The sequence below is a fragment of the Elaeis guineensis genome, chromosome 1 (genome assembly GCF_000442705.2).
Source record: "Elaeis guineensis isolate ETL-2024a chromosome 1, EG11, whole genome shotgun sequence".
Lineage (NCBI taxonomy): Eukaryota > Viridiplantae > Streptophyta > Magnoliopsida > Arecales > Arecaceae > Elaeis > Elaeis guineensis.
Window position 1 is genome coordinate 164,237,644 of NC_025993.2, and position 15,878 is coordinate 164,253,521.

The window sequence follows — 15,878 nt, forward strand, 5'->3', positions numbered from 1 at the left end:
ATGCTAAGCAGATTACATATGTAGCCAACCATACTGATTGATCCACACATGTGGATGCGGAGTGTTAAGTTTACTGCCTTTTTGGCCCATATATGGTATTACCATGAACAGCGAAGGCATATAGCTAATGTGGTGCAGAAAATGGACTGCATACGCATACACAGCCTCATGCATTGTATTTTAAAATAGGGACAATAACAAAACCCTCTAAGCAACAAGAAAGAGAGAAAAGACAACAAATAACAACCATGTTTGGACATTTTGGCACCCAGATCAATGCTCCTGCTTTAAGATAACACTTATCCCTGACCCAAAATGCATCATAAGCACAAGAAAACCACATTGTTTCATCCTAGTGAACGCTTTTTCCAGACATTTGAATGGAGTAATATGCATATGGCACATAGATCCACATCAAACATGCAAATAATCTTGGGATTCTTAAAGTCAAATCCCCGGATGGTCGGAGGAGTTCAGAAAGACGCTGCACAAGATCGGAAGTCGGAAGAGTCCTAAGAGAGTTGGCCTCTTACGAACTTCGACTGGGGTTATTTTATACCCAACAATACTGTTGCATCATCTAACTTTTGCAATCTTATACCAGCTAAAAGCCTAAGGATGTTGGGCTTCAATCAGGAAGGAGGTACATGATAAGTATGTAAATTGAATTTTAACATATAAATGATATTATAGAAAAGATGGATTGATTTTAGTAATTTATCTGAAAAATTATAATGCAAAGAATATGCATAGCACTTCCCAATGCGAAAAAATTATGAATAAATTATTTTTCTATCTAAATGTTGTCCGAATAACACTTATCTATAAAAATATAAATTTTTGAATAAATTTTATGCTCTTAAAAAATAAGATTGAAGCAATATTATACTTCAAGAAAAAATATTGCATAATTCAGTTATTATAAAATATTACCAAGAAGTTCATAAATCTACAGTATCATGGGCCTTATTTATCGTAATAAAGTTAAAAGTAAACAACTAAAAGTTTGTTTATCCAAATAAAAAAAAAAAACACTAAAAATTTTATGCTCAACAAATGGTTCATGACAGAAGATTCACGGTAGATGTTTAAAAAAATATAAATTTCAATTAAAAATCATAAATTATAAATGTTAAAAAAAATTAAATTATACAACTAAAAGCTGATTCATTACTGCTATTAGGATTTTTTCTTCCATTTTATTTTTTAATCAATATTTAACAAGGTTTTTATTTTATTTTTTTGGACATTTTTTTTATAAAATATTTTTTCGGACTATTTTGACAAGATTTTTTCGGACTTGAGTTGACTGGTGAAGAATTAGCGGGATAAAAACTTCAAATGACATTAGAATTTTGGTACATTAATTAATTGATGCAGATCTACTCAACTCCAACCTTCTCCTTTGATTAAGGTTTACTCTACGTTAACCGAGCGCGCGGAGTGAGGCTCCACCTAACTCCATAGTGGTCCCACGACTCGATCAAGAACCCACCAGATAGACGGTCGAGATGGCGCTAGACATTAACCAAATCAAAATCGTTACGATAATAAGCGATGCGGTACTCCGACGCGATTCTGTCGACCTTCTGTTTCTCTTCTCATTCTTCGTCCCATCCTCCTCTCAAAACCCAGAGAGATCCCATATCCTCTCTTCCGCTCGTTTGTTCGCCAAATCCGAGGGGACCCAGGTCAAATCGCACGAAAAAGGTAGATCTCCTGCCTCTAGATCTGTTTCATTTCCGTGGGATTTAGGGTTTTTTCATCGAGATTGCAAGAATTTAGGTTTTTTCCTGTCAAGATCTTGTAGTTGTGGTTTCAGATCTCTTGTTTCCTTTGTCGAGTTTCCAGTGCTCGATCCACGCTCTGTGCTTTGATTTGGTTTATTTTCTTTATTTGGATATGTAATGACTTCATTTTCAGTTTTGATTTGGGTTTTACTATTGCATCTCGATAGATTTATAGTATTTTGAATCCAAAGTTTATACTTTTTGATGCGTCTAGTTCGTTAATACTAGCTACTCGATCCGTAGATCTGCTACTTGGATTTTAAAAAAAAAAAAAAAAAAAAAAAAAAACGCGGCACGTTTGTTTTGGATGGGCTTGATTTAGGGTTCTTGGTTGCTTTCCAGGTTATTGGAATAGGTTTAAGACCTGTGGTCTCCATGGCACCGTTGATGATCTCAAAAAGGTGCTTTTCTTTACTTCCTTTATTTTTTCTTCTGATTACATGTCCTTCCAATGGCTTCTATCTCCCCGGGAGTTATATGCACACCTACTCTCAAGATGAACCCATCTCAGTCAAAGTAAATTCACTCACGTCTATCGAGACGGAGCTGCCATTTAGCTACTATAGTCTTCCTTATTGCCAACCCAAGGGTGGGATCAAGAAGAGCGCAGAGAATCTGGGAGAGCTGCTCATGGGGGATCAGATCGACAACTCTCCATACACATTCCATATGAACGTCAATGAATCGCTTTATCTTTGCACAACGAAGCCGTTAAATGAGCACGAGGTGAAGCTCCTGAAGCAAAGAACTCGAGATCTCTATCAGGTGAACATGATTCTTGACAACCTGCCTGTAATGAGGTTCACTCAACAAAATGGTGTCACCATCCAGTGGACTGGTTTTCCGGTTGGATACACACCCATTGCAAGCAATGATGACTATATCATCAATCACCTCAAGTTTAAGGTCTTGGTCCATAAGTATGAAGGGAGTGGTGTCGAAATCATTGGCACAGGGGAAGAGGCGATGGGGATGCCCTCAGAGACTGATAAGAAGAAGATGTCTGGGTATGAGATAGTTGGATTTGAAGTAATCCCGTGCAGTGTCAAGTACGATGCAGAAACCATGTCAAAGCATAACATGTATGACCGCATCGAGCCTGTGAATTGCCCCTTGGAGCTTGACAAGTGTCAGATGATCAAGGAGCAGGAGAGGATCACATTCACCTATGATGTAGAGTTTGTGAAGAGCGACATTAGATGGCCCTCGCGGTGGGATGCCTATTTGAAGATGGATGGTGCCAAGGTCCACTGGTTCTCGATCATGAACTCCCTTATGGTCATCTTCTTTTTGGCTGGAATAGTGTTTGTTATTTTCTTAAGAACTGTTCGAAGAGACTTGACAAGGTATGAGGAGTTGGATAAAGAGGCCCAGGCTCAGATGAATGAGGAGCTCTCAGGCTGGAAACTTATTGTGGGCGATGTGTTTAGAGAGCCAACATGCTCTAAACTGCTTTGTGTCATGGTTGGAGATGGTGTTCAGATTACATGTATGGCAGTTGTGACAATTGTGTTTGCTGCCCTCGGGTTCATGTCTCCTGCGTCACGGGGTATGTTCTTGACTGGGATGGTCCTCTTTTATCTCTTCCTTGGTATTTTTGCTGGGTATACTGGCGTCCGATTATGGAGTACCATCAAAGGCGGGTCTGAAGGGTGGAGGTCGGTAGCTTGGTCGATTGCCTGCTTCTTCCCTGGCGTGGTGTTTGTAATTCTCACCTTCTTAAACTTCTTGCTTTGGTGGAACAACAGCACAGGGGCTCTCCCAATCTCATTGTACTTCACTCTTCTGTCTCTGTGGTTTTGCATCTCGGTGCCCCTCATTCTTTTGGGTGGTTTCTTTGGTACCCGGGCTGACCCCATTCAGTTCCCAGTTAGGACCAACCAAATTCCAAGGGAAATTCCAGCGAGGAAGTACCCTTCATGGTTACTTGTCCTTGGTGCTGGGACCCTTCCTTTTGGGACCCTCTTCATTGAGTTATTCTTTATCCTCTCCAGCATCTGGCTTGGAAGGTTCTATTATGTGTTTGGATTTCTACTCATCGTTCTTCTCTTGCTTGTCATTGTCTGCGCCGAAGTATCTGTGGTTCTGACTTACATGCATCTGTGTGTGGAAGACTGGAGGTGGTGGTGGAAAGCATTTTTTGCTTCTGGTTCGGTCTCTCTTTATGTTCTCCTATACTCCATCAACTACTTGGTGTTTGATCTTAAGAGCTTGAGTGGGGCCGTGTCAGCTATGCTCTACATGGGTTATTCGCTTATCATGGCTCTTGCAATCATGCTATCCACTGGCACAATTGGCTTCCTGATGTCGTTCTACTTCGTTCACTACCTCTTCTCATCGGTGAAGATTGACTGAGGATTGCTTCAAGCTGTAATGATTTCTTGCATTGAATTGCGATGCTTCTTGATGAATTTTTTATCTATATCATGCTCAGAATTCCATATATGTTTGAGGTGCGTATAGTGATGACCGGGTGCGGTGAATGCTTATTTCATTGAGGATCTTAATGACCCACAGCATTTATATGTTCCCTGTTTCTTTTTTTTTTCTATTTTTATTATTTTTTAAAATCATGATGTTATCCGAGACTTTTTTTTTTTTTTTTTTTAATGCTTTTAAGCTTTATGTAGGCAGCATGGCAACTCCCTTCTAATTTGATTTATCACTCATGTTATCGAACCTTCAACCAGGTTTTGCTGGCTTACAAATATAGCAATTTCATTGGTAATGTCTATTAATTTGGTTTTATTAAATTCTGAGATGGTGAAGAATTTATGCCAGCTGACTGGCCGTTGCTTAGGAATTCGAGAAAGGAGCTGCTTGTGGTTCTTGTAGGATTTTAAATGATGCTGTAGTTGCATTCGGGAACCTTGCAAATGGTTTTTTTTTTTTTTTTTCTCGAACAGTTAATGCGGATTTACTACCTACTCCATGATTTGTTATTTATCTTGTTCACTTGGAAAGGGTTATTTAGTGCTATTGCTGCATATAAATTGTGTGCCCAATGGCAATGTGATATGTGATGACGGTACTAGGTTAGAACTTGTCAAGTCTTTTCTTTCTTTCTTTCTTTTGATGAAGAGGAATGAGGGGTACAATTTATCTTCAAGTTTGTATGATATTGATGACATGATTGCTGCAGTTGGTATTTGTTTTTAACGCTAAGCAAGATTTCAAGCGTGCTTACACAAAAAAAAAAAAAAAAAAGGCAAGATTTCAAGCGGCCATCGTACATGTTGCCATTGGCCCCTGCATTGAGTTGATGATGCATGTTATCAATGAATATCGGTTCCATGGCTGACTTGACGGCAACAATAATCTTGTGATTGGTCAAAGTCTTGTGTACGTGGTAGAACTGCTTATCCTCATGATTTCTGATCTCTGATTATGATTATCAAGATGTACGGATGGCAAGGAAATTTGAGGATTTTTTTTCTTTTATTTTTTTTATATTGTTTATTATATAAAAAATATACAGGGAAATTCTCACCAGCAACCCGTGTTTTTTAACTGCATTCTAGTTGAAGTTATGAAGCCGGCGGTGGCGTCTCTTTTGGCGGCCCTTTACAGAGGCCGCTTTAAGTCATTTATGTCTTTCTTCCGTCCTTCCCTTTCTTTCCTCCGTCGGCAAATCAAGGAAATGCAAACATTTCCGGTGATACCATTCGCTCGAAGGCCCATTAGTCAAGTCTTTTAATATTTGTATGCGTCTTTGGGTTAATTTTTCCATTAGACGTTGGGGAACGATGCACCAACATCATAAGTTAAAAAACGATACGAGTCCGAGGTATAACTAATGAGTTGAAAGTGTTCTTATTTTTCGGTGAGAGCTAACCAAACAAGAACTGGTCTACGATCAAGTCCCACGTAATTGGGGCTAAGAAAGGTACAATTAATTGGAATAACTATGGCTATTGGAATGACGCTCAACTAATGTTGCTTTTATCCACTACAAAGAGAAATAAAAAAAAGTGAGGTACAAATAAGGCTTTACATCAAGAATAGCTTATGATCAGATTTCATGTTTGCTCTTTCACAGGAGCCAAGAATCATGTCATTAGATTTCATGTTTGCTCTTTCACAGGAGCCAAGAATCATGTCATGCAGCCGAATTTCAATATTAATATCACAGCGGCACGAAAATGGTAACGCTATATTAATCACAAGAGAACCAAAGATCCCTCGGACAACCATACGACTACAGTAATAGAACACTGCAAACGAAAATCATAACCGAGATTTGAAGCAAAGAGGGTCATTAGTCGACTAACAAGGACTGCATCCTTATTTAGTCCAGGAAAGATAGAATACGGTATTCATATACAAGCCAGAGAAAGGCTTTTAACCCATGGCATACTTCTGGGTCCAGGAGCGGGCGGTGGACTCATACTTGGCTCTATCGGTCTTGTACATATGAGCAATCTCAGGAACGAGCGGGTCATCTGGGTTGGGATCCGTCAGAAGTGAACAAATGGACAACAATACCTTCAAATTCAAGAAAATACATAGGTTAAAAGCAAGAACATAGAGAGTATAAAATTATCAATGCTCTAAAAATAGAAAAACAATAGCAAAACCATAATTCCAACATGGCAGTTGCTGCAGCAAATTCAACCTGGTCCAACCATCTTCAAGTGCATTTCTGAACTACAATTGCTGTTGGGCCCAGCGAACACAATGATTGGATATACTTGCATCACTTATGGGCATTCAAACCCATGCTTGCTTAAGGGCAAATCAATTTTTGTAACTAAACATTGATGCATCCAATAATTAAGAGAACGAAGGTGCTTCTGAACATATAATTAAACAGAAAAATAGAACTAATTACCTACAAAAAGAAAAAGAAAAAGAAATACCAAACTAGGTTTCAACCTTTTCTGGAAACAGGAAGACTAGCTGGAATATTAGAAATTACCTTTGATATAGTGAGAGCTGTGCTCCACTGCTCCTGGAGAATGTCAAGGCAAATGCTACCATTGCTGTTGATATTTGGATGAAAAACCTTGGTACGGAAAGAAACCTGAAGATGAAATTTAGTGTTCTGCACTAACTCATCCAAGACATGCATGCCCAGAGAGAAAAAATGGAACATCAATATAAAACAAAGTCAGGGCTTGTTTGGCATTGTTGCAGCTCTTGCATTTTTTTTCTCTCTACGAATTAGTAAAATATCACGTAGAGATTGATGTTGAACATAGCATTTGCACAGAACTTCTGCTATCCCTTGCTTTTTTTTTTTTGCTCTTTTTTGAGAGCAATAAATGGTTGCTTCCAAAAGCTCTAAAGTTCTACGAAAAGATTAAAAACAGAAAGGTTTTCATCAGACATGTTCAGTCTAGTTCATTTTTCTTCTTGGGCTTTTGAAAAACAAAAACAAGAAACAAAACCAATGGCAAACAGGTCCTCAGTTTGGAACATTGCTTAGAAATTCGCAACACAACATGCAAGGACTGGTGTGACTGTCTGGCAAAAAATTACAAAGAGAGATTAAAAATGAAAAAAAACAATCAACATAAACCAAACTTGGCTTACATTATTGCTTGAAAAGTTTATGATAAACATGTCAGGCCTGCATCTGCCTGGTGAAAAATATAAGCTCACTTCTGCTTTCATACATTTTATTGCAATCCTCACATGGTAGGAGAGTAGCCAGGTAATGAAAGTTGCAGTAAGAGAAGTTGGAGGGTTCGTAGGAGGTTGCAGATAACCCTCAATCCCAAAAATTATGGATAAAATATCCTCCACAATCAGGAGAATAGGATGTACAGGCTCGTCAAAAATTACACCTTTTCCACATAATCAGGTGATACTGCAAATAATAAATTTGAGCGCACCATACAAAATAATTGTAAGAATGAATGTTCCCCAGGTCCTGCTATTTTAACCAGTATATCATTGTAACAATATTGGCCTTGGGCAATCAGCTTTATTTAGACACCCCAAGTATTTGCAAATACTTGAAAAAAAAAAAAAAAGAAAAAGAAAAAAACAATGTGTGAAGAGGGAGCACCTTCCCTTAATAGGCGCCAACTCACATGTACTCTTCCATGAGGCGTGGGGAGCAAATAGCTGATGCTGAATGCATCAACAATAGCAGACTCACTAACCTTAAAGAATAGTAAAATACTTTCATAGTTTTGCTCAGAGAACACAGAGTCAATGGTAGAACCATTAGCCTGACAAGATAAATGCCAGCCACTTTAATCCCCACAAAAATTAGCTTCAAGGGAAGAAGTTTCCCAAAGGAGTCATTTACCAGACAACAGCCAGTATGCTTCCCACCACATATAAACTAACCTGCTAAAAAATAACCATGCATCATAAGTCACCTTTTGTTTGAATGAAAAGTGCACTTAAAGTTTAACAAGGTATATGTCCTCATGGATGAATAGAACCTTTCTGTAGCTAATCAGAATGTTATCAACTGATTATCAGCATCACACGCTCCAGCAATCCAGTCTGAACAATACAATTTTTTCTTTTAAACCCAGATAAAGATTTTTATTTGGTAACCTGGTTCAGTTTTCCAGTGATCAATAGGAAGCCTGAAGAAATCAGTTTGTAAGCATCATCCCAAAAACCATCGATTACACATTTTCTAGCAATGATGGGTAAAATGTGAAAGTGGATACAAGCCTCATTAGTTATTTGGTCAGAGTAACGTGGAAAAGGACAAATATTGTTGATTCTTTAAAAATGACTTTTTTAAAGTTAAGTATTCCGTAAAAATGATTTACTACAATGAAGATATGCATATGAACCGATGAAAATTGCCCGAGACATGAAAAACAGTTACCTTGGGCGGCTTGAAAGGGTAATCTGGTGGGAAATGAATTGTCACAAGAAACACACCACCTGCAAAGGGACTGTCAGCAGGTCCCATGATAGTCGCTTGCCAATGGAACATGTCCTCAGCTACAGGGCCTAACATCATAGAAAGAGCAAAAACATAGTTGTAATAAGAAGCCATATAGGGGATAAGATATTGCCAATCTTTCTTTGCTGAGCCATTAATTTCTTTGCTGAACAAGCATCCATGGTCTAAGTTTTATTAAGACTGTCAACATGTAAATTAACACATGAATGAATAAGGTCACGATGCATGAAGGGCATAGAGAGAGGATATGACACCCACTGCCAATTCAGTGCCTGTAGTTACAAAATGAAAATCTAAACCATTGGAACCTAAAATATCCATAAACAGAAATTAATATATTTTATAGATCTTTTGCTTACACATCAAATTGGCCCATATTAGTAGTTGTGGCAAATATAGAATTTTGATTTTTGGACAACTTGATGAATAGATAATTATGTCTCCATTCGCGAAAACCTATTTTCTTCTTCTTCTTTTTTCTGTTTATAGGCATGTGTATTTGATTAAGAAGACGTCTTACTTGGGTAGCTCCTCAAAACTTCAAATTTGGACTTTTGTTTTGCTCTGACTATAAGTGTGCTCTATGAATTGAAATCCTCCAATTTTCAGCCGAGAACTACATATTCTGAAATTATCAACCAAGAGCTACAATACTTCTATATGATTCATAATAACCAAATCCTTCATAGTTCATGCTTTCACAAATATCCATCTCAAAACTCATCTTCCTAAAATCGATCTTATGCACCTAGGTGCACCATGCATGGTCTTGTAAAAGCCAAACAACATACCCCGAAGCAGTTCTCCATATTGATCACCCGATCCAAATTTTATTAAATTGCTTTCAATTCCATTGACCATCCCATGTAGAAATCAAAGATGACAAAAGGTATAAATTTGGAAGTTCTTAGCAATAAATTTTAGGAAGTTTTTTCCCCAATTAATGTCTCCCAAGTGATTCATTTCATGCTTAGAAACTTTTGAACAATCATCTTCTAAATTGGACTTCAATTTACAATTATATTGCATTCTCAGATCACCAAAACTGTCATACCATCCACAAAGAATATAAAACATCATTCACCTCCTAAATACTGATAGGCAATTCATCTATCACAAGCATAAGAATTTAAAAGCAAGGGCAAAACCTTGATATATAAAAGAGTAAATAAAGGAATCACGGGTCCCAATTTGACATTAACTGCTGTCTTTTCCATCATTTAGGAGATTAAAGATCTCATGCGCAGTTTTCTAAAGTTTTAATCATGTATTTGTTAGACTTTGAGTTACTCTGATATAAAAGATAACATCAGATCTCACCATAGTCTTTTTTTGATATATTTGATACCTAGTTGAGATATAAGATACATAACCGATCCAAGTCAAAACCAAATGGCCAGTTAGGTTTCAAGCAGCCTGCATCTTTTTAACAAGAGAAAAGAAGTTTACACCAATAAATCTTCTTATCATGGGAAACAAAAGGGGATCCAGCTCCTTCCTAGAGTTAAGAAGAAAAAGCCAAGAGAGACAGCAGGAGAAGAATAGAAAGGAAGAGAACATATTGCTCTACACAGCTGTGGGCTACCTATGTATTGCGGTCAATCCCCTCGTCGCCTGGTCGCTGGGAACGAGCACCTGTAAGAGAAGTCCACACTGACCGGAGAATCCTCCGGTGGGGACCCTCCGACGGTCAAGTCAGAGAGAAGACTAGGCAACAGTAGAAAAGAATCAGGGGTTCAGCGAGAGAGTGCTAGGGAGAGAGAGAGAGAGAGAGCCCAGGAGCTTAGAAAAACCTCCTCCCCTCACCAACACTATTGCCTTCCCCATTTTATAGTAGAGCGCGGTGTGGTCCTGCCATTAATGGCGCAGACAACCGGAGAGTTGTCAAATCGCCGGAGGCTGTCAGAGTCGCCGTGGACTGATAAGTCGCCGTGGGCTGTCAAATCACTGGGGCTGACCTATGTCCTTGGCAGGACGATGCCCCCAAGGTGGCCACATCGCATGTCCTTGTCAGGACAGCAACCCATAGCAGTCATACGGCGTTTGGGGGAGCTGACCGACCATACATTGGTATTCGGCTACGGGACGTCGGGTGAAGACCCGGAGACACCGTCGGCTGGTCTGGCACATTGCTGGAGTCGGACGTCGGCTGCCACCCCCGCCCGACAGTGAGTTGGTAATCTGGGCTCCGCTGTTCGACTAGTCGGGAATAGAATGGGTCTGTCCGACCGACACACCTTCGGTCAGATAATATCGGCAGCTACTGTCGGCAGTCGTCGGTCGGTGCGGTCGGTAGAGTCGGGCGTCGGTCGGATAGGCCCGAGGGTGAGTCGGCGTAAAAGGGATCGGTCGGTATATCCCAATAGTTGCCCCCCACTCCTGAGTCGGATGTCGTACTGGCCAGCATTTTTGCGTGGACGACGACTTCGGACGAAAGGAGTGGATATCCATCACATCATGCTCTGACTCTGGCGATCGTACCAATGAACGGTCTGGCGTCAGACGTCCCATTGGTGTCAGACGTCCCATTGGGAACAGGAACCGCCGTTTTTGCCGTCTCCTCGGGAACGCAATCTGCCGTCGGTTAGTGAATTCTGAGATGCGATTTTTTCATCACGTGGTAGGGGGCCATTGGGCCAAACCCGTTCAGGCAGATGGAGGCGATGTGGCTTGATCTGGGGCAGGTGCATTGAATTATCGAACCGAGGGAAGGCCCAGATGCTGCCACATGTCAAAATTTGGGAGACCCTCGTTGGGCGTGCCCTCATCCCGACCGTCGAGGGGCACTATATATATAGGGTCACCTGTATGCAAAACTCCACTTTTCATAGCCCTGTTGCCGAGACTCTGGTCGAGTGGTCCCCCAGTTCCAAGTTCCAGGTAGTTGTGCCTGTCTCCCTCCTCGGGAAGCTTTCTTCGAGATTTTTGTCTCCTTGCATTTTTTGCTTCCTTCGCTTCCTTTGGACTTTCTTTCTTCTTCTTCTTCTTCTTCATCCTCCGACCTCGGTTCTAGCATCATGGCCAGAACCTCTCCACGAGGAAGTCAGTCAGAGAACCCGACCGACGACTCACGATAGACCCCGAAGGTGTAGGTTTCTTCACTTTGGGTGGCAAACGTCGAACGGCTCAGGGAGCAATACAGTATCCCGGAGCAGTTCGAGCTCTTCGCCCCTAAGGCTGAGGGTCGGGTTAACAACCCACCTCCGGATCAAGTGGCCTTCTATATCGAGGACCTTCGGGCAGGTCTTCGCTTTCTGATTTCGGAGTTCGTCCGAAACGTTCTGGATTATTACGGGCTTTGTCCGGCTCAACTGGCACCGAACTCAGTCCGACTGATAATCAGCTTCGTGTTGTTTTGTCGGCTTTTGCCGACCTATCCTCGTATATCCCTCTTCCGGGCATTCTTTGTCCTCTGACCCCATCCGAAGGTCCGAGGGTGGTGGTTCTTCAACCCCCGGAAGGATCTTTCATTCATCACCGGTCTTCCATCATCAATTCATGGGTGGAAGAATCAATTTTTCTTTGCCTCTTCTCTGCTTCCTTGGGGGTTCCCTTCCTGCTGGGGGGACCCTCAGACTCAGCCGAATGAGAACAGTCGGGTGGAAGACGGAGACCGAGAGGATTTTCATTGACTGAAGGATGTGTCGGTGTCAAAGCAGAGGGAGCTCATCACCGAGCAAGCTCTGTACGATGCTGGCCTAAGTTCGACTCCTCATTTAGGTATATCTCGGTCTGTCGGTCGTTTTGTCTTTTTTTCTCTGTCTTTGGACTGGTGCTGATCCTTTGTTAAAATTACAGGCATGCCGCCGAGGGTTAGGCTGACGGATGCTGATATCTGACAATATGCGGCGAGGAAGAGGCCGGCGCATGGAGCCGAACCATCGCGGCCTCCCAAGAGGCCTCAGATAGCATCGCCGACTGACCCTGCGGCGATAGGAGCACAGCCCGATGCCGAACGGATGTCGGGCTACGAGCCTGTCATTGCTCTGTTGGCACCGACGATGCCACCTGAGGCGCCATCCGAGGAAGGGGCGACCGAGGGGGTAGCCGAAGGAGCGTCAGCTCCCCCACCAACAGAAAAGGTTTGGGCTGAAGTACACGAGCCCGAATGATCTGCAGCGGCCGCCATCGCAGCTTCAGGAGGGACCCCATCGAGCTCAAGCTTCCCATCCCTCTCCGATTTTCAAGCCTGGGCGGTCGGACGAGGGAAGGCTCTGATGGCATCGGGCGATGACACAAGGTCGGCCGATCGAGCCACGCCATCTGACATCCTGCTTCCCAAAGGAGCGTCGGTCCTAGCCAACCATGATTTGGCCAGGATGTTATGTCAGGCGACCATCCTCCCGATCGATCGGGAGATCATGAAGAGTCGGTGGGTGTCCAACATGCTTTCTTCCTTCTATCCGACTATGATCCAGGTGAGCTCCTCTTCTTCCCTTTTCATTTTCATTATTGTTTTCTATCAGTTCGGTCTTTTGACGATCGACCTATTATTTGCAGCTGATCTATAACATGTCCGAGCTGGAGGTCGAATATCGGAGGTTCGACGATCTCCGGGCGGCCTGAAAGAATAGGACCGAGGCCGCCGAGGTCGAGAAGGCGACAATGGTCGAGCAGCTGAAGCAGTCGATCGACCGTGAGGCCCGGCTCGAGGAGGAGATCTCCCACCTTACCGATGCCCTGGCTGCCTTGGGGGCCGAACTTCGATCAGCTCGTGAGGAAGTCAGACGAAAGTTTTGTACCGCTCACCGACTGCGGCGTGAGCGGGATGGTTGCATCGGTGAGAGCTCAAAACCGAGCGCGAGCAACTCCGGGTGAGTCTGAAGAATCTCGCCAAGGTCGAGGAGTACTTGTCCATCGCTCAAGCCGATGCAGACATAGCGAGGGCGGAGGCAGAGTCGGTGAAAGAGGCAATGAGTCGGGCGATGGAGGACTTCTGCGGCTCTGACGAATATCGAGAAGAGCTCCTGGAGAGCAGTTTCATCTCGTACCGAGTGGGGTACGAGGATGCCTAGGGCGTAGTCCAGGGTCTGTATCCAGAGCTTGACCTCAGCAGCATCGTTCCCCCAGGGTCGGAGGGCCAAGTCACAGGAGAGGTGGCCGACCTAGCATCGGGAGATCACACTGCCGTGGAGGAAGCCGTTCCGGATCAGGTTACCGAAGGTGAGGTGGCTCCGACCCCTGATGCTTCTCCGACCCGAGCGGCCATGCCAATCGCCCCCGAACTTCTCCCGGTTGAAGAAGTTGACTCCGACGAGTAGTCGGAGCATCTTTTGTTTTTGCTCTTACTTAGTGTACTTGTAATCGAACTTCGGCCCAATTTTGTAAATTCAGTTTATACTTGAATAAAATTGAGAACTTTTCAACTTTTTTTTTTTATGTATCCTGAAATGTATCTTGGAATGTATATTTCGTTGAAACGCCCTCGAGCGTATAAGTCGTAGGCCCAACGTACCTTGTTAGGATGTTCGGTAAGATCCCGGGTAGTTAGCCAAGGTAGCGCGTGCCACGGTAAAGGCAGAGCGAGCTCCGATTATAGATCGGCATCCTGACTGTCATACGACCCGACAGCCGAGAGTCTAAGTTGAGCGTCCGTTGCCCAGACCTGAGTCGGGTGTGTTTGTCGAGTCGGGTGTCGATCGATCTTCGGGCATAGCTCTTTGACCCGATCATCCCATAGAGTCTGATAGTCGAATAGTATCCGATGCATTCGGTTAAGATAACGATGACAAGTCGATCATCCATTGTCCGATTCTTTGTCGGGCGTGTACGTCACGATGTGTGATAAATGATGGTAAGCCGAATACCCTTCGACCAGTCGTGACCTGGTCGGTATGTTGCGAATGCGACGTTGGTTGCGTTGGCATTTTGCCTTTCTTGGTCTGAGTCAAGTCGGCAAGTTAGCCAGTCGTCTTGCTCGAGAGTTGACTGTGGAAGGAGCGTGGCTTCAACTTAGGGGGGTTTCATCGCCATCGCCGGCCTTCCATCAACGTAGATATATCGGTTCTCGTAAGAGTCCGACGCATCATCGACGATCGGGCCGCAGATTCCCAACGGAACGTTGGGCCCAAGTCGGGACGTCGGGGCTCGTACTACTGGTGAGCACCGACCCAAAATTGGAGAGCTGAGATTCTAGACTCCAGAGTTTTGAAATTGAGTTTGTATTCCGAACAAGGGCACACAGAGTTCACTGGTAGTACAATCTCAGGTTGTCGGCATTCCAAGTCCGAGGAATGGCCATTCCTTCTAGAGTCTTCAGTCGGTAGGCTCGCGGCCTGTAGGTGTCCGCTATCTTGTAGGGTCCTTCCCAGTTTGGGGATAATTTTTCTTGGTCCAGAGGCTTCGAAACTTCCGCCTTCCTTAAGACCAGGTCTCTGGATCTGAAAAACTTCGGCTTAACCTTAGCATTATAGTATCGGGCCACTCTTTATCGGTAGGAAGCCATGCGAAGTTGAGCCTCGTGTCGGAGTTCGGGTAGGAGGTCCAAGTCGGCTCTCCGACACTCGGAGTTGCCCGGCTCGCAGTACTGCTCAACTTTAGTCGATGGTAGCCCGATTTCTTTAATCCCATAGGCTAAGCTGAAAGGAGATTTTTCGATCGAGACACGGGGTGTCGTTTGGTACGCCCATAGGACGAAATTCAATTCCTCAACCCAGAGGCATTTGGCTTCATTCAGTCGGGTCTTCAGTCCATGCAGAATGATTCGGTTGGTTACTTTGACCTCATCGTTGGACTGTGGATGCCCGACCGAGGTCAGCCTGTGCGCGATATGAAATCTCGCACAGAACTTTCGAAAGTCTTGGTTGTCGAATTGTCGTCCATTGTCGGTGATAATAGTGTGCGGTAGTCCCAACCTGAAGATGATGGACTTCTGGACGAAGTCTTCCATCTTTCGCTCGATGATTTGCGTCAGAGGTTCGGCTTCCACCCACTTAGTGAAGTAGTCGATTGCGACGATTATGAACTTCCTTTGGCCAGACGTTGGAGGGAAAGAACCGAGTATGTCGATTCCCCACTGGGCGAAGGGCCACGGGGTGACAATGGAAGTGATCTGGTTGGTGGGTCGATGTTGTATGTAGGCATACCTCTGATATGGCTCACACCTCCGAACTAACTCAGTCGCATCTTTTTTCATGGTGGACCAGTAGTAATCCTACCGTAGGACCTTATAGGCCAAGGATTTGCCCCCCAAGTGATTTTCGCAGATC

The 15,878-nt window shown here is 43.4% G+C and overlaps 2 protein-coding genes across 4 annotated transcripts in view; one reads left to right on the top strand and one right to left on the bottom strand.

The window, feature by feature from the left end:
- Window positions 1-1,535: 1,535 nt before the first annotated feature.
- LOC140852881 (transmembrane 9 superfamily member 12-like) lies at window positions 1,536-4,315 on the top strand. The gene is made up of 2 exons (XM_073246730.1): window positions 1,536-1,710; window positions 2,133-4,315. Exons 1-2 carry the CDS (start codon window positions 1,558-1,560, stop codon window positions 4,143-4,145), a joined length of 2,166 nt encoding a protein of 721 aa, XP_073102831.1. The 5' UTR covers window positions 1,536-1,557; the 3' UTR covers window positions 4,146-4,315.
- Window positions 4,316-5,923: 1,608 nt separating this feature from the next.
- The window catches only part of LOC105036133 (ubiquitin-conjugating enzyme E2 28-like), a 43,424-nt gene continuing 33,469 nt past the window's right edge, over window positions 5,924-15,878 (bottom strand). For 2 of the 3 annotated variants that reach the window (XM_073246742.1, XM_073246740.1), the window contains 3 exons: window positions 8,590-8,717; window positions 6,709-6,813; window positions 5,924-6,275 (listed from right to left, as the gene is read on the bottom strand). In XM_073246742.1, the coding sequence (XP_073102843.1) occupies window positions 6,132-6,275; window positions 6,709-6,813; window positions 8,590-8,717 (377 nt within the window). In that variant the 3' untranslated portion in view covers window positions 5,924-6,131. The remainder of the gene's footprint in view (window positions 6,276-6,708; window positions 6,814-8,589; window positions 8,718-15,878) is intronic. The other variant, XM_073246745.1, reaches the window with a different exon arrangement.

Coding starts and splice junctions, on each gene's coding strand:
- LOC140852881 (XM_073246730.1), top strand. CDS start 1,558: ATGCGGTACTCCGACGCGATTCTGTCGACCTTCTGTTTCTCTTCTCAT. Junction 1,711..2,132: donor GGTCAAATCGCACGAAAAAG/GTAGATCTCCTG, acceptor GTTGCTTTCCAG/GTTATTGGAATAGGTTTAAG.